This window comes from Calypte anna, chromosome 1 (assembly GCF_003957555.1).
Source record: "Calypte anna isolate BGI_N300 chromosome 1, bCalAnn1_v1.p, whole genome shotgun sequence".
Lineage (NCBI taxonomy): Eukaryota > Metazoa > Chordata > Aves > Apodiformes > Trochilidae > Calypte > Calypte anna.
Window position 1 is genome coordinate 177,834,443 of NC_044244.1, and position 26,378 is coordinate 177,860,820.

General features: G+C 44.5%; 2 protein-coding genes across 4 annotated transcripts; one reads left to right on the top strand and one right to left on the bottom strand.

Annotated features, from left to right (window-relative positions):
* The first annotated feature begins 1,700 nt into the window (after positions 1-1,700).
* Positions 1,701-7,186, top strand: MTIF3 (mitochondrial translational initiation factor 3). Of its 3 annotated transcripts, none has more exons than XM_030469185.1 (4): positions 1,701-1,872; positions 4,018-4,481; positions 5,546-5,691; positions 6,906-7,186. In XM_030469185.1, the coding sequence occupies exons 2-4, from the start codon at positions 4,019-4,021 to the stop codon at positions 7,116-7,118; spliced, it is 822 nt and encodes a 273-aa protein (XP_030325045.1). In that variant the 5' UTR covers positions 1,701-1,872; position 4,018; the 3' UTR covers positions 7,119-7,186. The 3 variants fall into 3 exon arrangements, with proteins under 3 accessions (XP_030325045.1, XP_030325044.1, XP_030325043.1); XM_030469184.1 differs by having other exon boundaries at positions 1,719-1,880; XM_030469183.1 differs by having other exon boundaries at positions 1,719-1,876.
* Positions 7,103-12,189, bottom strand: GTF3A (general transcription factor IIIA). Its single transcript, XM_030469182.1, has 9 exons — positions 11,960-12,189; positions 11,628-11,728; positions 11,018-11,114; positions 10,750-10,838; positions 9,742-9,815; positions 8,392-8,475; positions 7,775-8,004; positions 7,629-7,682; positions 7,103-7,394 (listed from the first exon to the last, which is right to left on the bottom strand). The coding sequence occupies exons 1-9, from the start codon at positions 12,140-12,142 to the stop codon at positions 7,224-7,226; spliced, it is 1,083 nt and encodes a 360-aa protein (XP_030325042.1). The 5' UTR covers positions 12,143-12,189; the 3' UTR covers positions 7,103-7,223.
* Positions 12,190-26,378: the final 14,189 nt, after the last annotated feature.

Below are 26,378 nucleotides of genomic sequence, written 5' to 3' on the forward strand. Positions count from 1 at the left end.
AAACTGCCCCTGGACAATTACAGTGTAAACAGACACAAGACAAAGGGCAAGGAGAAAGAGCACAATGAACCCATAGAAAGATGAATTTGAGGACAAACAGCATGAGAAGGCTGAACTATTTCTTGGCAAACCAAATTTAATTAGAAAGGCATGAAGTAAAACAAACATCAGCTTTAAACTTAACAGAATTAAATAAAGGGAACAGAGAAGGAATGCAAGTTGTATGCACTGCTTTCATGCAGGTAGTTCTTACTACACTGGAGAGGTTTATTAGCTTTATTGCTCCTACTAACACTGCTGAAAATTATCTGTCTTATGAGGATGGTTCTCAGGGAGGCAGTAGCAGCCAACTGCAAGCTGGGCCACTGACAAGCTCTTCTCTAATTCACATTGCAGAGCTGAGAAGAAAAAAATAAATCTCTCCAGGCTTCAGCTCTGCCAAAACTTCCCTTCATGGTTATTCAAATTCCACACTTGATTTCCAGACCATGAAAAGAGCAGTAAAAAATATGTCGCCTTTTCTTATTGTGGAGTATTTCACTCTCCACAACTGGATGCTCTAGAATTTCAATAATTTATGTTTCAAGAGCATCAAACTGTGATCCAGTTTTCCTAGGCACTCTACTGGTAGAAAAGATGGCAATCGCTGCTCCCCAGAAACTTACAATTGTAAAGGCACAATGCCTGAACCAAATCAAGAAATGAACAAAAGGAAAAAGGGCAAGATGGAAAAAGCAGGCACCATTGGCACAGAACATGTGAGGCTACAAATGTCAGCTCACCGTCAACTTAGCTGATTTTGCTAGTGGCATTTTTCTGTACACATTTTTGCAGGTAAAGTTTTAAGGAGAACAAGGCAGTATAAATGAATATTACAGTGTGAACTGACTTATTAAAGTTTTCTGATTTTTTGCATAATTACCACCCAGTGTCTTTGGTGAAGATGACAGACTTTTTTGCATGTGCATCCCAAAATGACTGAATCAAGACAACCAGCATGGGGAATTAGAGCATTCTAAGACCACAGTTAAGAATAGAAGGCTTTCAAAACAAACAAACAAAACAAAACCACTCAGATTTTCATAGCATTTCCTTTCTCTTGGCAGATAAAAAAGGTAAAGGGTTCAGTTGTCTCCCAAAGAAAGCAAAGAAGTCTGGATTTATTTTTTAGGCAGGAAACAGCTCAGCGGCGGCACAGCCGGGAAAACAACCCGAGCACTGCCCGTGCAGAGCCGGGCAGCCTCACCGCAGGCCGGGCGGCACCGGGGGGCGACAAGAGGGACACGCAAGGACAGCCACACGCAGAGAGACAGAAACGCTCCGCACACAGCAACTGCAGGAGTGCGGCTGCCTCTGCCCGCAGCCTGCGGGGGACGCAGGGCAGCGGGGACAGGAAGGGGGAGCAGGAACGGGGCTGCAGGGAGGGGGAGCAGGAAGGGGGAGCAAAGAGAAGGAAGGGTGGGCAGGAAGGGGGGGGCAGAAAGGGGGGGGCAGAAAGGGGGGGCAGAAAGGGGGGGGCAGAAAGGGGGGCAGGAAGAGGGGGGCAGGAAGAGGGGGGCAGGAAAGGGAGCAGCAGGGAGGGGGCAGACCCGTACACCGCCTCACACACGCATGGGGACGGCGCCTGCGAGCAGCCGAGCATCCATACGGGGCGGGAGCGGGTGTGGAGGAGCGGGAGGCGGAAGAGGAAGACGAGGGAGGAAGAGGAGGAGAAAAGGGAAGAGAGACCCGGGCTTGACCCTTCGCTGCGGCGGCGGGGCGGGACCGGGGACGCTTGGGGGCTCTGGTTGCTTAGGCTCCGATCCGTACTGTTCTGCTCGGCCCGGCCCGGCCCGATTCGGCTGGGCTGGGCTCAGCCGGCCCAGCCAGCAGGTAGGTAGGTAAGAAGGAGGGAGCCGCCCGGCGGGGAGAATGGCGCTGCGGGCCTGGGCGAGCCGGGGGAGGCCCAAAGAGCTGTGGTTATTGGTACCACCTGCACCCCCAGAGCGGCGCCCGGACCCACGGCCGCGGGACGGAGAGAGGCAGAGGATGAGCTCCCCGAGCCGCACACCCGGGAACAGCGTCACGGCCACGCAGCACCGTGGCGTGTGTGTACGGGGATGGTTGTTTGCAGTGTGCCATACATTGAAACACTGGCACAGGGGCCCAGGAGAGTGGGGGAGTCACCATCCCTGGAGACGTTTTAAAGACGCGTGGGTGCGTTACCTCGGGACGTGGCTCAGTGGCAGGGCAAAGTTTAGTGTTGGACCCGATGACCTTAAAGGTCTTCTACAGCTAAAACGATTCTGTGATTATACATAAATATATATAACTATATATTGAGAGTGGAGTCAGGTTCCCGTATCGGCAAAATAAGCCACACTTTTGCTAACTCCTCTGGTATAACATAATTTTTTCCAGTGTCATTTTTGGCTTTCCTTGCACTTGCTGCCTTTTAAACATGCAATAATAAAACTGCAGATAATACTCCACAGTTTGCTTTTTAATTCTAAAGTATTTGCAGCTGTTAAAAAAAAAATTAAGTTTTGAACAAAATGCAAATGACAGCCAGGTGTACCTGAATTGCCAGGGGCATTCCATGAACCAGGGGAAAAAATGGGGAAGAATTATAATGGAAGGAATGTCAGTTTCACTAGTCCTCACATTTCAAGCACAGGCTTATTTTGAGGCTTGTTTTGGAAGTCCATAGTTCTATGAGTACTGTGGCAGGACAGATGTCTGTAATAATTTGTTGAAATTTTGTGAATGGAGATTTTAGGCAAATAAGTGTGTTGCTAATTTTCCAGTCCATGTATTACAGACTGTCTCACCTTTGTCTGTTTTCTGCCTTTTTTTTTTTTTTTTTTCCCTGCAAGCTCTTTTCAACATTTACAAAGAAAAAGTATTATCGGTGGTTTATTAGATGGTTCTGGTAAAATGGCAATTACATGCATATGTACTTTTTGTAAGAGGTCTAAGTAGCTTTGATAACTGGAAAAAAACCAGCTCACTGTAAATAGAAATGTGCCATCCAATGTTTGTGAAAAACACAGCAAGACTATCACTGCTTGAAAGGTCTGATAAAATAGTTTTAAAATTAAGGTGCTGTTTTCACTTTGAAGCATGGCTGAATTTGTGGAACTTGAGCTTAAAATACAGTGAAGATGCTCTTTTAAATTTTTAAGGTTACTGAAATAATATTGGTGCTTAGTTGATATAAGACTAAATACCTATATGACTTACTTCCACATAATGACATTTGGAAAACAGAAATACACAATTTGGGATCACTACTGTGAAACCAAATTGCATGCTAGCTATGGAAGAGTTTTCAAACCAGGGATAAATCTCATTTTTGAGTGTAGTAATGGTCACTTTGTCACGGATTAATGTTGAAGTGAAGATTTTGAATGGAAGGCTTACCCTGGATGGGCAAGGCTTTGAAATTCCCAAACTGTACTACACAGAAGTCAGGGTTTAGATGTTGGGAAGGCTGTTGATGGACATATCACAAGTCACCATTTCATTCACTGTGTGTTTAGGGTCATTCTGAAATAATGCGGCCTAAATAAAACACTATTCAAAGAAGAGTGTCAGAATCAGGAAGAAAGTCTTAATATTGGGTACTTCAGGAAAAATATTAAGTGTAGCATGTCTTTTTATCTGTCAACAAATTCTTCCTCCTAAACACTGGTTAATTTCTATACACATAAAAAACCCATGTAATAGTAGATGCTCTTGTGAGCAGAAATGGAGTTTTGGGTTAGAAGTTTTGGATTCTTTGAAAGAGTGCAGGCTCATATTCTAAAATACTGAAGATAACATCCACTCTTCATAAATCTTGTTCTTCTATTAGATTTTCTCTCTGGGCTAAAGCTCTGTTACAGTAAAATTACTGTTGATTGCTCATTCTGTGGATCTTTTTGAAATAGTAAGTTTTATAGACTATGGTTTACTGAGCTGGAGTCAAGTCTAATAAAACTAGAAGAGCCTGATGGATGGAGGTAACTTGTTTCTTTTTCTTCCCTGCTTCCTCAGAATGACCACCTTTTCTGTGATGAAAATTTTGTGCCAAGCAACCAGAAATGAGAATAGATCTGCAAAAAGATTCTTTGGTACTCTCCTGACACAAACACCACAGAAGAGGTTCTTTTCTCCATACTGGATGGTGGTACCAGAGCCTAGAAAGTCAGGAGTGTTTGGACTTACTCAGCCATTTTGCACAGCTGAAAAATCCCCCACGGAGCCAAAAAAGAAAGCAGCGTTTGGAAGTGTTGGGCGAAGAATCCCCCATCGGATTTTGCATTTAATCAACCAGGAGGGAGAGAGCTTAGGAAATATGCATCGAGCAGAGGCACTCAAACTTATGGATCAACATGATCTGAAACTGGTTCTCCTTCAGGAGAATGCAGAACCTCCTGTGTACAGACTAATGACTGGGCAGCAGATTCATGAAGAACAGCTTAAACGTGCAGAGAAGAAAAAAGGAAGTCCCAAACCAGGTATGTACATTGTTGACACTACAACACTTGGAAAAATGCCGCACTAAAAGTGGTTTCAGCAGATGGAATCCTCTTACTTGTATCTGTGTAAATCCAAAGCAATGTCTTTGCAATCCATGCTATTATGGATTTTCAGTAGTGAAAATAAAATTTTAGATTATTTTAGTCTTCTTCCACAGAGAAGCCTACTGCCTTCTCAGGCTTTACTATTTTGGCATCTGCTGGCTTCTTTTAAAAAAATCTGTTTTTACTGAAGTGAATATAACTAGACTCTGGTTCCTTTAGACTCACTGAATTTTTAGGTACTTTACTAAGGCAAAAAGTGACAGGCAGTTTTTGCAAACTCAGCACCAGTTACACCAATACATAATTTTGTCATTATTAGTTGTGATTCATTCTCTTCCTAGCTTACTGCTAGGAAGAGAAAATCTAGACCCCCTTTATCTACAGAGTAAGAGAGCAATTTTGTCAATACTGAATAATATTCAGTGTTTTCTCTTACACTGTCCTAGCCCAGCATTTTAACAAACTGATTTTGGCAAAGAGGTTTTAGAAAAGGTATCTGATCTCTTATCCTCTTTTCTTACCCAATTAAACATTGCACTTCATGGAAGAAAATGGGCTCTAGATGAAGAGCTATCTAACATAAGTTTTTACATTCAACTCTACAGGAATTTGCACACCAAGTTTTTCATTCCAGATCCCATGCTTACCTGTTAATTTTTTACACCTGCATTGTGGGTGGTATGAACAGAACTGTAATCAAAATGAAAATACTTTAAGCCCTCTAACCCTGAAGAGACTTCCTACGTGCCTCAAAGATGCACTCAGTCTCCCAAACATAGCCATGACAGTGAGAAATCAAGTAGGCACCTTCTAAGGTGCTTGGTGAATACTGCACACTGTGATGCACTGTGTACAGGACAGCAGCATGGGGGGAGTTTGGGGGAGGGAAGCAGACAAAGCACCAGACAGAGCACCAGACAAAGCACAGTTGAAAGAGAGCAACTAATACAGCTTTGTCAGATGTTAAACCAACACAATTTTAGTTCTGTTTTAAACAGGAGTAGTTCAGAAGGAGTTATCCTTTTCTTCAGCTATTGCCAAGAATGACTTAGAAACCAAGACTAAACAGATAGCACATTGGATTGAGAAGAAATACCACGTTAAAGTTACCATCCGGCAAGCAAAAGATAGCAACACAGACATGGTAAGTGGACTCCTGAAAGTTGGACCAATCAACTTGATTAAATTGCTGTACTTGCATTAGCTTCCCCTACTCAGTACTGCCACAAAGGTCTAGGTCCCATGAAAGTAATGGTTGCCCCAGCTTAAGTTGCATCTGTTCAGACACTGCTTTCTAGACCACCACAGAAACAATTCAAATGCCCTTCTTTCTTCAGCATGCAGTAACAATATTGATTTTGACAGCAGAGACTTAAGTAGTTCCTTCTCCTTTGCAGCACTACCTTATTTAACAGGGCTGGTAAAATTTTCCTATATATTTCTCAGGCCAGCCCACTCACTCACTGAAAAGTTTAAAAATAAGGTTTAAAAAAAAAAATCTGTGTATTATTTCAAGATGCATATGTACAACTGTGGCTATGGTTTATTCTCCACTACTGTGGAAAACTGTGTTCCAAAACTGTCAAAGTAAACATCTGTAAAGATGTTGGGGAGCTGGTGGCAACTTCCTAGTATAATTTTAGAGCCTTCATTGTCACTTTTTTTGTTGTTTTAATAAAGATTGGGGGGGATGTGACTTTTTTTTTTTCTACTTTTAAGTGTGCAGTGGATTGGGTTTCCTTAATGATTCTCTCTACTAAATTGCTGGAAAAAATCATGATACCACTTCATCCAAAAGCAAAAAAGCTTTTTATAGGAAGTTCACACGGAAGGGTAGAAGGAGGAAGAACTGGATATGAGAGGGAGCAGAACATTTCCTGACACATTCTGGATTTAGGTTGTCCTTAAATTTACAGGCTTAATTATCTTAAGCATTCAGCTTGTTATATGAATGCACTGTATCACTCCATTCAATACTATCACTTTCTGCTAACCTTAGAACAGTACTGCCCCTTAAGACAAAAGCCCCATAGCAATGTACTCAAACCTAGTGGAATAGCAGGGTGGGGAAGAGACGGATGCAATTGTCATCACTTTCACAGATGTCTTTAGACAGCAAAACAGTCATTCCTGTCAACCAAAGTGTTAGGAAATGGCTTGGTGCCCATGGTCACTTTCCTAAACCTGCTTACTAGTAAAGAACAAATGATTTGGAAAGGACAAACTGCTTAAACCAGGACTAGAAAATAGCTGGTTTCAACTAATATCTTCACCATAAGCAGGAAATAAGTGTCACTACAGCCTGAAATATTTATCTATGTGTTTGTACATTTAATTCCTATTTTTCTCCTTTTTCAGTTCATGGTTTTTGATCAGATTTTGGAGACTGTCTCTGAGAAAGCCACTTACCTTTCCAAGCCAAAAGTTACCAGAGAAGGAGTGAGTACCTGTACTTTGAGACACATGTCTGAAAAAGAGTTGAAAGCACACCAGAAAATGGAAAAACAGAAAGCTGGTACAGTGAAGAAAGATGAAAATGAAGACCTGAAGACAAGTGAGTTGCATCAGTGACTTTATGGAAAGTTGTAAACAATAATAATTTCTTATTTAAAAATAAACAGACTATAAACTTAAAATTATCCTTCAGCCTTGCACTGATTATTCCTTGAAGTTGTCTCAATTAACCTTTACTGCAGTCAGAATCTCAACAGTTGGTATTTTATTTTCCATGGGCTTATCCATCACCTTGCTTTCTGTCACCACCAGACCCTTTCTTGTCTGTGTTTTAGGAGGAATGTAGCCACTCAGGCGAGAGGCTAAGCTCCTCTTGGGACGAGAACGTTTTGCCTGGCAGAAATAAATCCATAATAAGCAACTTAACACATATATGATGCAAAGACTACTAATGGGGGGGTGGGGAGGAAGAAGAAATTAATGAATATGCCAGCACTGTATTATTTAAAGGAGCTTCAGAATCTCCCAAATCAAGTAGAAAACTGGCTCATTTTAAAACACCCAAGGTTTCCCCTCTTCTGAAGTGACAGGGTTTGGTTGAGAGGACTTTTTGAAAGTGTAACTTACTTTCAGCTTTCTCTTGTCAGGATCATGTGCAACTGCATGCCTTGTTAGGCTCTGCTACAGTTACAAAGGACAGGAAAATGAAAAAGAGTTAGGTTTATCATTTCAGATTATGGGATTCAGATTAGGATGGTGTAAGAAATACATACCTTCATTGCAAACACTCTTCCACAGCCTGGATAATCACAAGAGAATGGTTTTTTCTCCTCATGAAAAGAATGTATATGGTTCTGAAGGTTAAACACAGTTGTGTAAGTTCTTTCACATCCTTCTCTTGGACAGAGGTAGACTTCTCTCTCCGTAGCATGTGTTTTTTGATGCTGCTTGAGGTAATCTTTCCGTTTAAAAGTTTTGTAACACTCACTGCAAACTATTTGCTCTGAGTGGAAGAGAGAAGGCCAAGTATAAATTTATAGCTTCTGTAAGAATATCAGAATCAAACTCAGTCTTCTAGAACAATGCCAAAATCCACATGAAATGCAAGAAACTCTGAGACTTGAAAAGAATAATGCAGTATGAATTATCCTGATATGATATCCTACATCACACATTTTCTTGTTAACTGGATCACAGAGCAAAGACTACTGAGTAGTATTTCATCAGTTAAAGGTCTAGATAGACTGATTATCATTTTACCAATACATTAGTAAGTGTTTGTCTGCACCCAATGGCAAGTTGATTAAATGAATTCAACAAGGACTCCTAAGAAACAAACTGCTAATTGTATCAAAAGCTAAGTTCCTTTACTAAAGCACTTGGAATTTACCTGTATGACTTTCTTTGTTGTGTTTCAGAAGCTCTGTCCAAGTTTTTCCAGTGTATGAGCAGTTTTCTTTCTTGCATGAATAGCCTGTTGGACAGGATATATGTTTACAATCACAAAGGTTCTAGCAAACACAGTCCAGTTTTACAGGGGGGGGAATTCCTTTTTTAGCATTTCAAAATTAAGGATCAATATTCCTCCTTTCCTCCCATATTGAAGGGTGATGGGAGGACGAGCAGTAACCACAAATTAGAGCATAAGATAATGGCATTTATGGAAGGAACCTTGTATCACTGAGACAAGTTGTCCAGAGGCTGTGGAATCCCTACTCTTGGAAAAATTCAAAACTACTAAACACAGCTGTCATCAACCTTGTCTAACTGACCCCACCTTGAGCAAGGAGTTGGACCAGATGGACCTACAGAGGTCCTTTCCAACCTCAATTATTTTATTAAACTCTCTCCCTCTCTGCTTCAGTAAAACCACTTAGCAGCCACACACTTTCAATTAAATAGATGAAAAGAACTGTAATATAGTCTGAACATAAATATTTGTATTACATGTTTAAGAACAAAAAACAAACCCAAAAAAAAAAACCCCAACAAGATCTCGAGTATACAGCATATTCCATCAAGTCTAAAGAGACTCCACCATTCTATCAGATAGTTTTTAAATGAACTGCAGAAAGTCAACAATATTTAAACTCCAGGACTGGGAAGGTCAAACAACTACAAGCAAGGCCCTGTCTTAAGAAAGGAAAGCAGTACAAATTGCAGCCTCTTGGAAACTCTTCCTAGTCCCTTGGGTTTGTTTTTGTTTGTTTGTTTTTCCTAGCACCAGAAAGCAGATTATCTGTCCATAGTACTATAAGAATGGATAGAAGCAGAGCAGAATTAGCTCCAACATACCCGACTACCTCCTGACAGTTCCAGTTAAGTACCTTTCACAAAGGCACATTAACAACTTCATAAATGAAAACCTGCATGGTTTTGCCAATGCTCCACAGGAAATTTGTGGCAGAACTGATCCTAACCTCTGGAGATCTCGGCTGGTGCTTTAGCCATTAGCCCATCTTCAGGAGACAGATTATTGACAAGGAAGCACATCTTGAGAAACAGCAGAAGGAATCCTGAGCTCTTTTCAGCCTGCCACAGATACACTGTAATTGAAGACTGCAATGTCCTGCTATTGTATCCCATTTGACTGCTCAAAACTGGTGTTCTTCTTGTGCTTGGATCACTAGGCCCAGAATATTTTCCTGTCTGTCATACATCCCTGCATACCCTTCATATGGGAAGAAGTCCTTTCCCCTTTGCTAAAATGTAACTGGAGAAAGAAGAAAATCTGTATTACCTTCATGGATCTTTTCGTGCCTCTTTAGATGACTAGGAGTAGAAAAGTACTTCTCACATCCTTCATTACTACATCTAGGTATAAAAGAAAACCAGTTTAAGTCCTTTCACTGCATCTGCATATTTTGTTTAAGAATAATTAAAGAGGACAAAATTATCCAAGTTTCCCTTCACCTAAAGATCTGTTCTGTCCCCCTCCTGCCCTGTAAAAGTAAATTCCATTACATGTTTCTAACAGAAGACTCTGATCCCCGTAAGAATTAAAACCATAGCATGATTTCCAAGTATACAGCAAGCTAAGCATTAGGCTAAACAATCAAGGCTCATATCATCCCTATACACTAGGCTCTTCAAACATAAACCCTCCATACATTTTGTATCTCTCTCTCTTAAGTGGCTTGTACAGGTCTAGCAGCCAAAGCAGCAGCAGAGCAGTAACAGTATTTTTGTGTCTGTCATGCAGCCATACTAGTGCATTTCACTTAAGTGGAACACTCCTGTGAAGTGTGCTCCACCTGTAAGAAATACAAAACTAAACTTTTTTTTATCAGATCTATACTGAGGTGTCATGTAAATCATGGAGCTGCAATGCACAGCTTCTCAGATAGTGTCCAAGCCTCTCACCTTTTTTTAAGCTGCTACTCACTTCAGTGTTAGCCAAGTCCTGCTTTTTACTGGAAAGCAGAGGTAGCTGAATTTCTGTGCAAGCTTTTATACTTGTATTTCAGACTGTGTGAACTCAAAACAGAGGTTTTTTTGTTTGTTTTCCCTGTGAAGCTGTAATAAATTCAAAGAAAAAGTCTAGAATGCTGAAGTCACAGGGCACCAAGACTTGCTCAAAAGATACTGAGCAAAGGACTAGTACAAGAAATGTACTTGCAGGACTACAAACTCATGCCACTGTTTTTTTTAAATCCATATCAATAAAAACTTGACAAAAGGCACCATTTTTCATCTACAATGTTTAAATGGCATTGTTAAAAGTTAATTGTTGAAATTTTCCACCTACTTGAAGGGAGGTTCATTGGTGTGGTGATACTGATGAACCTTCAGTTGTTGATGTTTCCTGAAAGACTTGTTACAGCCTTCGAAGTCACACTATTTAGAAAATTAAATTATCATTAGAAGCCTAGTCCACGTGTGTTTGCTGAAATTCTAGTCATAGTATTTGAACTCATATACAACTACAGCGTAACAACCAATTGACATATTTCACTAGATACACAAAAAGGAACTTCTTTAGCCTCCACTTTACAGCATCAGAATCAATCACTTACCACATACTGCTTCTTCTGATTTTCATGTTTACGCTCAATGTGCTTCTTTAAGTTTGACTTTGTTCCACATCTCTGATTGCATCCATCAGCTGGGCACCTACAAATGATCTGCATGTTTTATTATCACTGCCCAACAATGGTTTGTTTCCTAAGCAGATACAGAAAACATCGGGCAAGAGGCATATACAAGAAATAACTTAAGCTCACAACATAAAATTTTGCTTTAGAGACACAAAAAAGCTAAGTTACAATCAAAAGCCACAGGAAAACATATCAGAAGAGATTTTAATAAAACACATAGGAATTCCAAGCTCGTAATCCATTATCTGAAGCTATTAATGACTTAGTAATAACAGAAACTACCTTTCCTTCTTTTAATTCTGCATTCTAGGGAGACACCTGCCCTTTCCTTTAAGCATCTCTTACTGATCTCTGACAGAGGGGAGGGTTCAGGCTCAGGAGATTCCCGACATCCCACCTGGTGTGCAGGATGCTGGGGCAGCACTCCCCAGGCCAGGGCTGGGCACCCTCCCCACCACACGTAAACCACTTTTACCTTTTCACAAGGACAAGCGTGACCCATTTTAAGAAGTAAAGGATTCGGCCTTACTGGAACGGCTTTTCCCCCGTGTGCGTGAGAAGGTGTCGAGCGCGGTGGAAATCTCTGGTGAAACTTTTACCGCAGCCTTCGTACTGGCAGACGTACGGCCTCTGAGAGACGGCGAGAGAGAGGGGTGTTCAGAGACTACGAACTGCACCCCGGCTCTCAAGCGGGTGTTCCGGTGTTGTTTCGGACCCCGCGGGTACCCCCAGCCCCCCGAGGGGCTCAGCCCTGGCCCCGACCCGCGCCGCCCCCTCAGCCACACCCAACCTCCCTCCCCGCCGACGGGGCGGCCCCAGCAGGAACCCCGCTCCTCTCGCCGCACCGCCCGCCCGGCTCACCTCGCCCGTGTGCCGGCAGAGGTGCGCGTCGAGCTTCCAGGCCTTGGAGAAGACAGCATCGCAGTCGGGGAAGGAGCAGATGAAAGAGCCGGAGGGGACCTCTCTCCCGCCGCCGGAAGCAGCCCTGCCGCCACTCTGACTGCCGCCCTGTGCGGCGGCCGCCGCCCCCCGCTCCCCGACCATCGGCAGCGCCGGGGAATCGGCCCCGAGCGGGAACCGCAGCTCCCGCCTCCCGCCTCCCGTCCCGGCCACCCGCGGGCCCCAGGGGCGGAGCACTGGGCGGGCGCATGCGCGGGCGGGCGGGAGCGGAGGTGCTGGTGGTGACTTCAGGGAGTCTCTGGGCCGGTGGTACTGGGGAGGTTGTGGCTGCGGTTCCCCGTCGATATTCCGCCTGATCCGCCGCCCGCTGAGCGGCTGTGAGAGGAGCACAGGGACGCGTCCGCCGCAGCTGAGAGCGAGATGTGAAAGCATCCAGGCCCCGCCGTTCTCTCAGTGGGGAGGGAACCTCAAAAGGAGACCTCCGCCTGACCGCCCTCTAGTACTGCCTGAGGGAAGGTTGTAACTAGGTGGGAGTCGGTCTTTTCTCCCAAGTAAGAAGTGAGAGAACAAGAGGGAATGACCTCAGGTTGTGCAAGAGGGAGGTTTAGATGGGGTATTAGTAACAAACTCTTCATCGAAAGGGTTGGCAAGCACCAGAACAGGCTGCACAGGACGGTGGTGGAGTCATTGTCCCTGGAGATATTTAAAAGATGCTTAGAGGTGATACTTAGGAACATGGTTTAGGGATGGACTTGGCAATGCAGGTTTAGCAGTTGGATCTGGTCATCTTAAGTGGCTTTTCCGACCAACGTGATTCTATGTGCTGCACACAAACTCCTGTTGCTGCCTGGTGTGGAGTCCTCTCATATGTCAGAGGAGAGCTGATTATGAAGCAATCCAGAATTCTGGGTCCCTCCACAGAGTAGCTCATTCAGGGTTTTGTGGACACAGGGGCTCCGCTGCCTCCCCAAGAAGCACTGCTTGTGTTTTTGCAGCTTATGTCCTAGGACTGCTTTCCAAGCAGCTTTTTTTTTTTGAGTCTCTGCTGGGTTTGTGTGATGCTGGTTGGAGCCAGGCATCAGCTTCTGCTGCATGCTTCCAACCTCCTGCCCTGAAATTCAGGCATTTGTGGCCCAGATGAAGTTGTCTCTGCTGCCCAGGATCGCACAGCAGAGGTGGTCTGTCCCCCTGACCTGTGAATCATAGAATCATCATAGAATCATAGAATTAGCCGGGTTGGAAGGGACCTCAGAGATCATCGAGTCCAACCCTTGACCCACCGGAGCAGTTGCTAGACCATGGCACTGAGTGCCACATCCAGTCTTTTTTTAAATGTTTCCAGGGACAGAGAATCTCCCACCTCACCGGGCAGTCCATTCCAATGCCTGATCACCCTCTCCGTGAAGAAATTCTTTCTAATATCTAACCTAAACCTCCCCTGGCACAACTTAAGACTGTGTCCTCTTGTCTTGTTGAAGGTCAACATGTGGTCATGCTGTGTCCCCAAACTGCCAGAGATATGCTGTCATTTATTTGCCAAGACACCAAAAAGACAGTCTCCACGGCTCTCTCTATGTCAGACACAAAATTGTCACTTGGTATCAAACTTGAAGTCCTGGATAGCCCGGGTGGGACCCAGTGCTGGGTCCTGTTGTGGTCACAACTACTCCAGGCAACACTACATAGGGGCCTGGGGAGGAGTGGCTTGAAGGGTGTCTGATGGAAAAGGACCCAAGGGTGTTGGTCAACACCCAGCTGAATTTGAGCCAGAAGTGTGCCCAGGTGGCCAAGAAGACCAACAGCATCCTGGCTTTTATTAAGAATAGTGTGGCCAGCAGAGGAAGGGAAATGATCGTGCCACAAGGCTGCACCTTGAGTACTTAGTTCACTTCTGGGCCCCTCACTACAAGGACACTAAGGTCCTGGAATGTGTCCAGAGAAGGGCAACCAAGCTGCTGAAGGGTCTAGAGAACAAGTCCTGTGAAGAGAGGCTGAGGGAATTGGGAGTGTTTAGTTTGGAGGAGGCTGAGAGGAGACTTTACTGCCCTCTACAACTACCTGAAAGGAGGTTGTGGAGAGGTGGGTGCTGGCCTCTTCTCCCAAGTAAATAATGATATAACTGTAAGAAATTACCTGAAGTTTCATCAGGGGAAGTTTAGACTAGATATGAGGAAGAATTTCTTTATTGAGAGGGTAGTCAGGTCTGCAACGGGCTGCTCAGGGAGGTGGTGGGGTCACCATCCATGGATGTGTTTAAAAACTGTGTAGATGAGGCACTTCAGGGCATGCTCTAGTGGGATGGTGATATATAATTATTTTTTTTGTTGCATGGGGGAGGATGACAGTTGGACACAATGATCTTAGAGGTCTTTTCTAACCATGACAATTCTGTGATTCTGTGGAAGGAATCTTGAAAGATCATGTCGTTCAACCTTTCCTGGAAAAGAGGCCTAGATGAGTTTATCTACCACATGATCTAGTCACATATTGACAAAAGTCAATGCAGAGGAGGGGATAGAAAAGGTTATTCCTCTTAAGCATTTTCATCCTGTAGGATTACTATAAATAGAAATTAAAGAAGACCAAAATGTGAAAAGCAATTGAAAGAAAGCCCCAGAAAGCTGGGGGGATAAATGTGGATGAGAAGAGCAGAGCATAGGAGAAGGGTCCTGGTGGGTGTTTGCACTGAGAAGGATCAGCCCAGCTACACCCAAAGTGCTTCCTGCAGCTACTGTATTACTGCTGTAATCACCCCTGCCATTTTTCCCAGCTCTAGGCTACTTGCAAGGTTATATGGACCTCAACCCTCCAGCCTCTTTTCCTCCTCACAGCAACAATAACAGCTTTATTCTCTCCTTCATTAGAGCCTTCCTCATTTCCCAAATCACAAGCCTGTGCCATGTCTAAGGGAGAGCAGATGAAGCATGTGTGAGTTACGCAAACTGGATGCCAGAGGTGAACTGCAGTTAGGATAATGTTTCCATGATCTCTCTGTTTATAGAACTATAACTGGCTTGTAATAGTGCCAGTGTCCTCGGAAAACCTTTCTAGGGATTTCTGGGCACCACAGAAACATGTTAGGAAGAGGATGGAGTTAATCAGTTGGGCTTTCCTGATGCTATATTCAGCTGAGCAAGCCGCCTCTGACAGATGTTTCTGTTTTTAGGCCACAAGGAACTTTATTGACTGACTTTCCCTGTGTTCAAGAAGCCTGTAAAGCTATCAAAGATTTGTTCTTCGTAGGTGCATTTTCTTGTCAGGTGATGTTTTTCTGTCTCTGGCATAGTGGATCTAAATTAATCTCTCACTAGACTGATTACCCAAAAGAAGAAATAGAGGAAATCTACTTTACTGTCTGCAGGATAAATGCACTTCTCCTTCATTTACATGTGCTGTAAGTGATGGTGAAGTTACAAAGCTGAGCTGAGCAGAGCAGTGCCAGAGCCCTCTGCTTTCCATCAACCCTCCCATCAGCTATCCTGACCAGCCTATTTTGAATAAAATTTCCTACATGTTATAGAAACCAAATTAGAGCCATTTGACAGGTTCCTTTACACAATTTGAAGCCAGTCAGTTAATACCACTGCCTGGGTCCTCTCTCTCCCTCACTCCTATGACAAGATGGGAAACCCAGCTGTGTGAGTAGCCATGTGAGCTGCCTTCTCATGAGCTCTCTCTGGATGAGACGGGATAAAGGAGGGCTTGGGCTCAGCTCCTCTGCAGGCTGTGGGGTGATGGAGAACCCTTCTTCTGAAAAACACCTCCACTCCCAGTTCCTGTCCCTTCTTCAATATGTTTGCCCTGAAGGATTTACCTACTTGATCATTCAGCTTGCCCAGCTGTTAGACAGGATCAGACAAGACCAAGTTAACACAGAATGGCTGTGATTTTCCATTGTTGTAGTCCCCACACTCTAGTCCCCTGAAGTGAGTGCAGCAGAACCCTCAGCACAGCTCTGAGTCCCCCAGCACAGCTCCAGGAAGGAGCTGCCTGCCCAAAGGATGTTGATGGGTTTATCAATCCTCCCTGGCTCATAAACCAGCCAATTTTCAGAAAGAACATAACACTCAGCATTGTGTCTGCCCTGAAAGTGGTGTCTTTCCTCATAAGTCACAACTAATTGTGCTGGCAGCGCTGGCCTCTCAACAGTGTCACATTACATGGGTCAATAAGGACAGCAGTTATCTATCTGACCAAAACTGCAGGTGCAAAATTAAGCCTGCAGCTACCCAGGGCCATAAAAACAAGACATTCTCCCAAGACAGGTTGCAACAGAAGCTGCCATGCAGTTGCTGTATGAGTCCTTCTCCTGGGCAAGGCCCTCAGGGTGCTTTTGTAGCACGTAGTCTGCTCACTTGGAAGAAGAAGAGATGCAATTTCACCCATCCTCTCCTGGCAGCAGTGGCTGGGAGGGACAGTTAATTTAGGGGACCATAACGTTATTGTAATAATTGCTGCTTCATCAGCCAGAATTACTAGTCTGTCAGCAATGTGTTAGACAGCAACACTTGTATCAAATGCCTGTTAATTATCTAAATAAGCAAATGTGCTTCCTTTCTCACAGTGGTCACTAGTCCCTTGTATCATTTGTGCAGCCAAAGCTGTGATCTTGCAAATGCTCCTGCAAGTAGCTGTTATTACAAGGGTTGTTTCATCCAAGTGCAGAGGCTGCTGATGTGAGAAAGAGATGCCAGACTAGTTCCCCAGGCCCTGATTCAAATCCTTTTGAAATTGGTAGAGAGATACTCCCAGTCTTTCAAGGCTTTGGATTATATCCTTAGATAGTAACTTTTTCCAGGAGGAATTTTGCTTCAAACACCTCTTGAATACACTTGGCTTATCTGGCAGCTGATAAAATACTCAGCCTTAAGCCAACACAGCCAGTGCAGCCCCTGAATACAGTGTAATTTTTTCCAGCATCCAGCTTTTCTCCTTGAGAAAGCAACAATATCATACATTTTCTTTTCCAGAGTCAGACCTGCAAGTAGCTTGTGAGTTACTTGGAGACATTCAGAACCCGAAAATGTGGCTTTCAGGGTGTGCTGGGAGTCAGCCCTCTTTGCCTCTTACCTAGTGAAGGACAAAGGAGAGGAAGTTCCTGGCTCTCCACTGGTCCATACCCCAGTTAAATACTCGACAGACACCCAAATTCATCCCTTTTGGGTTCAAATCTGCACAGAGGCTGCAGTGCAATGCCTGCTGGAGAAGTCTGAGGTGAAAACCCAGAACTTGCCCCAGTGGGGACCATTTCATTCAAATCTCAAACCATGAGGTTTCTCACAGACATGTTCATTTTATTCAGGGATGTTAGCAAGAAAATAATGAAAGCCATCATCAAAACACAGGTGAATTTTTCCATTTAAAAAGGAGATTTACCTTGCTGGCTCTGGCTGATAACCCCCCAGGCACAGAGCTGTAGGGCTGCTGCTCCTTTGGGGCCATAAAAGGAAAAGCATGTGCATTTAGTGAAAGCAGATAGAGCCATCTAGTGACACTCATTCTTAATTTCATGCTGTGAAAATTCTTCATGAGCCCCCAAAACCTTTGTTGGCCACCAGGACAGGTGGGCCCAAAAGGACAGGCAGAACCTTATGAATTTCACACTTCCAGAGCTTTGCATGGTCCTCAGCAAAGCTTTTGGGAGCTTGGACAGCAGTGACAAGTAAAAAGGCTGCTTGGGTAATTAGCAAGGTTTGGGTTTGAGAAGAACACCGTGGTGCCTTTGCAAGCTTTGAAAAGGGGGCAGGAACAGGCAGCACAGCAAGCAAATGGTGTCAGGAGAAGGAGTTTCCCCAAGCTGTTTTTTAGCTACTTTTGCTAGTCAAGGAAAAGTTCAGGGCAGAGGAGATGATTCTTAGAAAACAAATAAAAATATTTTGTTTCAAAGTATGCATGAATTTTATTTAAAAAAATAATTAAAAGACTTCAAATGTTTTGTCCCTTTCAAATAAGGAAAGATTGAGAATGTCCGTGATCTCTTCTAGAACTTTCTATCACTAACATTTTGGAAAAAATTGATTTATTGGCAGAGGAAGCATTATTTTCTTCTTCCTTTTCCTTCTCTCTTTGTCTAACACATTCCTCCACTCCTCTGAAGAATTCACACAGCTCAGCTTGTTATCAGTCTAACTAATTATATTACTGCACTTCCCAGCAAACTGAGATCCAAAGTGTGCCATTTTACAGTAAACTCCCCAAAGAAAGGGCTAGTGAAGTTACTTAGCAGGTTATGTTCCTTGGCTAATTTCCATATGCATCTCAGTTTATCAAGTTGGAGATAGGGTAGCCAGGATAACTTCTATGTTAGCCTTCCCAAGCATTGCCCAGGTCTCTTAGCACTTCTGTAAAGGAAGGGATTCTTGTACTGGTGGCCCAGAGGTGAGAACATATACCCCAGGTTAGAGAGAGACCAAAGTCAGTTCTGGCAAAGCCAAGACCTAGACCATTTGGATGCCTTAGGCTGGATCCACACAGCCCAGTGATGGATCTCCTGGGCAATGTGGTTGTGTCCCAACCACAGAGCCCTCAAGCCTAGGTCTTTTCCTTACCCCAGGAGGTTTCCCTATGGCCCAAAAGACAGGATTGTCACCTTGTGCCAGAAGAAGAAACCACTTAAGACCACCTGAAACAGCCCAGCAGAGTGCTGCTTTCATGGCACAAGGGTGGAGAGACTTGTGGGAGTGTGGGATGAGGCTATCTGAAGATGCAGGATTGGGACCATGACATCAGCTCTGCAGTGAGTGGAGTGATTGCTGCCAGCATCACCACAGCACAGGGCAGGCAGAAACAGACCGAATCACACCAAGCTGTGCTGGGAGAGGGGAGGACTTGAACTCCAGTTTTATGGAGAAATTCCAGCTCCAAAGTTTGGTTTGACTCAGAACAGAAACAAAACCCACACTGTCCACACCACAAAACACCCCAAAGCAAAATAATTAGTTTGAGGTCAACCTACATGTTTGGATTAGCTTTTGATTTCTTTTGAAAATAGGAGACCTAAATTTTCTTTCCTTGTTCCCACAGAAAAGTTTTCTTTCTATCAGATGGCACAGCTCTTTGGACATTTTCTACCTAATGATCTGTTTGTACCTGCAGTCCCAGCCAGGAACTCAGCACTAGCATCCCAGTTGTTTTGCACATCCTTAATTAAGTCAAGGTGAAATGACTGGATGTAATGAGCTACCAGAGTGAAGGGTGTGTAAGGATAATAACGACAATGCAGTCATCAAAGGAGCAAAAATGCTTTTGTGTAGGCTAATAATGTAAAAAAAGAACTCCTGTCTGATGAAAGAGTGTTTCTCTGACACTATTACCTGATCATGGTTGATCTCTGACATACTTAGCTTTGTTAATTTAGTTATGCATTCCACTTCCCTGATCCTCTCAGCTCCCTTTGGACACTTGTGGGTGAAATATTCACCCACATTCTATGTCTATTCATGAATTTGCCTGCTAAAATTTGGAGGAAGAGGCTATGCTACATGCTCATCCAGCACTTACCGCAGAACCATTTGCAGGCTTTAACTGGGGTGTTATAAATGCAGCACAAGTCACAGAATCACAGAGTCATTCAGGTTGGAAAAGACCTCTGAGATCACCAAGTCCAACCCTCAATCCACTACCACTGTGGTTCCCAGACAATGTGGCACTCAGTGCCACATTCAGTCTCTTCAGTCTCTCCAGAGATAGAGAATCCACCACCTCCCTGGGCAGCTCATTCCAATGCTTGATTACCATCTCTGTAAAGAATTTTTTTCTAATACCTAACCTAAACATCCCTTGGCAGAGCTTAAGACCATGCTCTCTTGTCTTACTGATAGCTACTTGGGAGAAGAGACCGACCCCCACCTGGCTACAGGCTCCTTTCAGGGAGTTGTAGAGAGTAAGTGACACACACCATTCTCCCTTAGCCTCTCATGTGATGGTGTTACTCCAAGTATGAGCCTGGTAGCAACACATTCATTCACTCAGGTGACTGTAATCACTTTAGAGTTGGGTCCAAAGCCTGTAGCTGGCTCACAGTGTTGGCTGTGACACATAGCCAGGGTCAACCTTTACTTTAAAAGCCTAATTCTGAATGTATTTACACATCAAGCTCTCTGTGAAGACCTATTCCACCAGAGCCTCCAAGAGATGGAAGATGGACAAACATATGCTGTGCTTTCTACAAAGGACATCGAGCAGAACAGCTTTATGTTGTATTTGAAAAGTTAGCAGTTCTCAAGGATAGTAAAGAGAAAAAATTAAGCCCTTCCTCAACTCTGCATCAATCTGACAAAACGAACTGTTTTTCACAATTCTACTTCATATGTATAAATGAGCCCATGACTACATCTAACTTGGATGATAAGTCATCAATAAGATTTACTCATCAGGCTCCCCAGCTCTTTCCTCTCTTCTCCATCTTCCCTGCCCACCTGCAAGCTGTTGCTCTGCCCTGTGGGGAGCAGCTGCCAACATGGGGGTTGTACCAACTTGTTCTTAAATACACCGTCTGCCTCAGCAGGACATGGCTTTTCCTTGCTGTAACAGATTTTGGGAGAGCTATAGGAATGAGTGATTCAACTCAGGCTCTTGGGAGAAGTGTCCTTTGCTCCTTAAGAGCACCAGTTCTTCCTTACAGCTTTTAAGTGTAATCAGCACATCTGAACCACATCCTTTCTCTCTTGCAACTCTCCTTTTGGCAATGCTGCTCCTTAGTTCTGCTTTCTGCCGTTGCTTGTGCCATCTGCAAATGCCACTTGTGTGCCCATCAGAACAGACCAGTGCTCTCTGCAGCTCCATCCAAAAGTATCCAACCCCTAAAGAGCTGCTGTCGGGAAGCATCAGGGAGGAATGGCATCCAGACAGGGATGTTAGCATGGGGAGTTGTGATTGACTTGGGAATGACTTACAGGCAGAAGGAGAGATTGCATCAATTAGCTAATGATATTCAGGGCAGTCAGTTTGGGTGTGCTCAATCCCCATTTCTTGATGAATCATTCTAAAATAAGCATTCATTTGGAGGCACATTTACGTAGCTGCCGTACTGTGAAGGCAGTGTGGGGCTGTGTGTGTGCATGGGGATGTGCTGCCACTGTTTGTAACTCCCCTCATAAAACTGCCTGTCATTTGAGTTCACTGATTCCTTTTATGTGTTCCAGGACATTGGTTGGCCAGCAGCTTTCAGCTCTACCTTCATTTGAAACAGTCCTGCTAAATAGACGTTGGCTCTCTTATTAGAGGGACAAAAAACAATGTTTTGGAGCCCAGCACAAACATCTTTATTCAAAATTCTCTTAGCTGAGTCATCTGTTTCCAAGGATGAACATTATGATTAATCAGTTCCTGGGATCTTATTCACTGAGCCCAGCAAAGCTGTAGCAATACAAGGCAGTTTAAGCAGAAGAGGCTCTGTAGGCTCTAACAGTGGACTCTACACCTCTGCCCCCTCCCCCCCACAACTTCAGAAGCTTGTAGGTGGTTTCACTGAAGTTTTATGGCAACATCTAGGGAAAACAACTTTGGGAACTAACAATGCCCAGCAAGACACAGCCTGCAGCATGTTTTTTATGACCAAGAGCTCAGAGAAGTATTGGTTTCATTTCCTCATTGCTTGCAGCAGTCCCCCTTTATGGCAGGGCTGTGCCCCCCCGATGCACAGAGAGGCATCCTGGGTTCAGATGTGTCAGCAAAAAAAAAAACAAAAACAAAAACCAAAACTGGGACAGAAAAGATCTGGATTTGAAAACCTACATGAATGAAACCACAGATAATCTGGGCCCCATCGCCTAGGCAGGGCACCAGTGGCTTTGAGTGGGCTCCACCAGTGGGGGCTGTGACTGTGGACAAACACAGAGAAACACCATGGCCTTACGACTACCAGCTTGATTATCACTGCCAGGAACTGCCCTGTGTGTCCTCCCCTTGAGGCCATTGCAAAGCTCACAGTCTGCAGATGCTGCCACTGATACCTGTCACTGATGCTAATGTCAGCTTTCCGGGGCTGGTAGCCAGGGTTTTTCCTTATCAGCAGGTACTTTATAATGTAGCACTTCTGCTCACATCAAAAGGATGGAAATACAGAAATATGTTCTCAAAGACAAGGATTTGTTCCTAAAATGTCAGTGAGATTGGTGCAGGACCTAATGGCAGGATCTGTCCTGTAAAGCATGCAGTGACAGCAGTTGGCAACCAAAATGCCAAGGTAATGCCAAAATGCCAAGACAAGGTAAGACCCTGTGGTTCTGGGAATAATGCAAGAACCTTGAGAAGAAGAAACATGCATCAGAGCTTATTTACTCCCAAGGCAGTTGAAAGTTAACAAAGCCCACATCAGCAGCCAACACTGATGCAGTTGCTGGCAGGAGGGGGTCTGGCACTCCTTGCAATAGGCATTCCCCCCTTCTTCCAGGCTTCAATGTTGTATCACTCCAGCTTGATGTGGCAGGTAAGGTGCAAGCCTCTACTCTTGCCCTCAGTAGTTGGGATGGTTAGGTAAATCCCAGGCCAGCTGAAATCTGAACAGAGCACACCTGAGGTCTCCTGAGGAAGGTAATTGCTGTAGCTGAGTTTCACTTTCCCTGAAGAGGGATTTCTGTGAGTCGTAACATTTTTTTGACTCCAGCTTTTACTAAATTTGGCTGTTCTTCAGATTTCTCTTGCAAGAGAGGCCTGACTTTTGAAGACATCCTGTCTGTTCCATGAGGTTTTTACCTTGCCTGTTCACAGGTAAAGAAAGTGCCACTTGCTGGTTGAGCATAGGAGACAAGCAGCAGCTTGTAGTTTCAGTATTAATTATTTACCACAGAAATAAGTTCTCACCTAAGAACATTTTATTTTCTTTGTGGACAGGAGATGATAGAATAATGAATGGCCACTTATGAAATGAGAATGCAGGAGTGATGCTGGTGTCCCTCATGGTTAGACAAAGATGCATCCAATTATATAAAATCATTAGAAAACTCTTGTCCATGCAGGGAACAAGGTCACAACCCTTTTTGAGATGTTTCAATGAAGAATTGCATACTGGAGGAACACAGCCTGGCAGCTACAGCCACCCTGATGGCACTGCCCAAGTAGTGGCAATTCAGCTCTTTAGTATACTGACCTCAAACCTCTTGTCTCACTGTGGGAGCTAACATCAGAGAGTAAAATCAGACAGCCCCAGGCAGAAGCAACATGTAGCCAAGCATCCTTTGGCTGCTGTTAGGATAACACAGCAATTTGCCATCTTCCTTCTCTGACCTGTAATTATTCTTTAGTTACTGGTCATCTCTTCTCTTCAGACCTATAATACAGCAACCTTTCCGGTCCTGTCACCTACAAGTATTTATTTGTTTGCTCATTTAGGAAGACTTAAACTTCTTTTTCTGCTCTTTTGGGAAGATACAAACTGCAGGCAATTTAGCTGATGACATAACACCAATAATGTACCTTTCTTGGAAAAAATCCATAGGGGCTCTGTGTGTTAACCATATGGGCATGAGAGTAAACATGCTCTGAAAGACTCAGGAAATATTAAATGGAATCAGAGCTGTAGTGGGAAAGGCAGCAAAGCATCTGTGACTTGGTGCAGGCAGACATTCTCCTTCATGTCGTACATGTAGTGATGTCCATCTCTGACATATTTAACAAGAAATAAACTTGTAGTGTCCTGTATGGTCACTAAACTGTCTTCTGTAAGCAACTATACGTATTTGACTTTGGCACCTTTCTAGCAGTGTGGAGAGCGTTTGTAAGGAACCATAAAAAGTCATTACAAATGCAGAACAATTGAACCTCCTCAGCATCTGTGGTAGGAAGCACATCTGTCTTCTGTCCCTTTCTTTCCTAAATGTCTCCCTGAATCAACTTTTATGGGAGGGTCGTAAATATCCCTTTCTATTTGAATCCAGGAGTTAACAATACCCCCTGTGACCATAAACACAAGATGTTTCAGTGAGGAAAGAGGTGCACTCAAGTAAGCAGAGATCTTTGTGACAGTTGCTGCCAGTATGGTCCCCATGCACCGCTAATCACATTAGTGGGAGAGCACGGGGGTGGCCAGCAGACAGCAAAAGAAAGAGGGAGAGAAAAGCAAGACTAATCTTGTTAAAAGGCAAGCAAAGATAGACGCTACTTTTACACAGAAGCTTATAACGTTCCCATTTTCCCAGGACTGGAATCACCTGGATGTTCACATCATCCTGACCATTGCTGTAGTGGAAGCAAACAGCCCCACATCTTGCTTGTGGTTACTGAGGGATGGCTTTTCTTACTGCTCTGTGCCATCTGTGTTCTCCTGGTTTTGGCACAGAACACCTTGAGTCCTTCCTGAAGTAGAGGTACACTTGCCTCTTGATGACTTTAAAAGCAGTAGGACTGGGTTTAATCCCCTGCCTGTGATCTTCTTCCAACAGCTGAAGACCCGTGATTTTTAACAGATGAAACAAGCACCTCATCTAAAATATCCCTGTGTTTCATCATTCTCTGCTGGGGAGACAATGTCAGACATTTGAAGGTACCTGAACAAAGTTTTTGCTCCCTGTCTGTGTGAGGATGATGGGCAGATCTCAGCTGTGTAACTCCAGCACCCTTTTCTCACTTGGGGAATCCCAAAACAGAGATGAGAGCTAATGATTAGCTAGTCACTCCTCAGTGTCTGACAGCCCCAACAGTATTTCATTCTCTACTCAGAGCACCCAGCCTTTGCCATGCTGCAAGACACAATGCAGAGTCATTTCCCCAGGGCTGAGGTCCCCTCTTCCTGCTCCGTCCTCTCACATTTGGTGGAGATGGGGTGAGGGAAAGAGGTGCAGGAGGAGAGGTGCTCCTGGCCAGACACTCACTGAAGTGTAGGCACCAACATGTGCACTACCCCACAGCCACAATCCTGTTCACAGTGTGCTGGGGTGCAGTGCTGAGACTCTCCAGCCATCTGGGAGCTCAAGGCAGGTTGTACCCAAAGCAGTGAGCTGCCTGTTCAACCAGGCCAGACATACATTTGGGGTAAAAAATTTCCCCTTTTGGGGAATCACAGCCTGGAGAGGCAGTGCCTAGAGTGACCCTCCAAGCCAGTGTGGTGGACACAGCCTAGCAGAGTACTCCTGCAGCACAATGAGAGTGAGACTGTCCCTCCTTCCACCATCCATCACTGTGAACCTCCTAGAGCTGTGTTACTGGGCTTCCTCTCACAGGGTTTCATGCTGGAAGGGAAAACAGCACCTTGTTATCTGAGAGGAGCCTTAACCTGGTTTTATACCCACACCTGTTTAATCAGCATCATCCTACACTGCTGAGGATGGAAAAACAAAGTGCTTGCGTCAGTAGATGGGGTGTCTGCCACTGCCTCTGCCTGTCCCTTGCCAATTAATCAAACAGGGAACAGGAGGGAGGAACCGATGGATGGGCAGGAGAAATCCCTGATGGAAAATCTTGCTTGTTATCACATAGGGTGAGGGGGCGGGGGGAGAAAATGAAGAAACAGCCTGAAATCTGGCAGCAAGGACAGTGGTAATGGCTTCATAGCTGAAAGTCCATGTCCAGTCACACAGAGAGGAGGTTTGGTCACTTGTGGCATTGATATTTGAGCAAGTACTTAAATTCAAAAAGCAAAACCCAGACCCTCCTGGCATTAAAATAATTATTTTAGTCTGCATTGTTGGTGGCTAAATGAGATACAAAGTGGCTGTTGTCAGTGTCCCAGTGCACTCATGCTCCCCTTGCCATCAGTGCTGGGGCTTTGTGGGAGGGGTGGCAGTTCCAGGCAGGAGCAGAGGGACTGGCTGTAGTAAGAGGAGAGGTTGTGAAGGAAAAGTTCTAGGAATGCTTTCAGTGACGTTTGGAAAAGGTCATGGGGCTGAGGACATCACCCTGCAGAGCAGCCCCGGTGCAAGGCAGAGACCCCTGTGTAGAGCAGACCAGGTAAACCTGATGTTTCTGAGCATCAGAAGGGAGAGCTTCTTGGTGACATCTAACCAAGAGCTGAACCTGAAATTCATGTCTTGCTTTCCCAATTGATGAATATTTCTTTTCCCAGTCCCAGGAATTAATTGGTAAGACCAGGACCCTCTAACCCTGCTGCTTCACTCTTCTTTCTATCCCCTTCTCTCCCTAAAGAACAACCCTGCACTCTAAACTGGTTGGCATCAGGGGTACCTTCCATGGCCCCCACAGCCTCTCCCACCTCAAATGATATCAGCATTGACCATTTCATCATGGATGATTTTACTGGCTGTAGGGGGAGGGCCTGGGACCCAGTCAGGGCAGGGAACTGGGACTGTGGGAGGAAGGACATAAATGAAGAATTTGGGTACAGCAGAAAGTTGGTGTTTATGCCTCTGCAAGCCCTTTGCAGGCTGTAGGGGACATCCCCAGCACACAGATCCCCATACACATGATGCATTTCAGCTGCAAAGGC

Bases quoted from the DNA above. Each gene is read 5' to 3' on its own strand.
- MTIF3 (XM_030469185.1), top strand. From the start codon at position 4,019: ATGACCACCTTTTCTGTGATGAAAATTTTGTGCCAAGCAACCAGAAAT. The intron at 4,482-5,545 runs GTATGTACATTG...TGTTTTAAACAG, and splicing joins AAAAGGAAGTCCCAAACCAG to GAGTAGTTCAGAAGGAGTTA. The intron at 5,692-6,905 runs GTAAGTGGACTC...CTCCTTTTTCAG, and splicing joins AAGATAGCAACACAGACATG to TTCATGGTTTTTGATCAGAT.
- GTF3A (XM_030469182.1), bottom strand. From the start codon at position 12,142: ATGGTCGGGGAGCGGGGGGCGGCGGCCGCCGCACAGGGCGGCAGTCAG. The intron at 9,816-10,749 runs GTAGGTGGAAAA...TTTTATACCTAG, and splicing joins ACCAATGAACCTCCCTTCAA to ATGTAGTAATGAAGGATGTG. The intron at 7,683-7,774 runs GTATGTATTTCT...TTGTAACTGTAG, and splicing joins GAAGAGTGTTTGCAATGAAG to CAGAGCCTAACAAGGCATGC.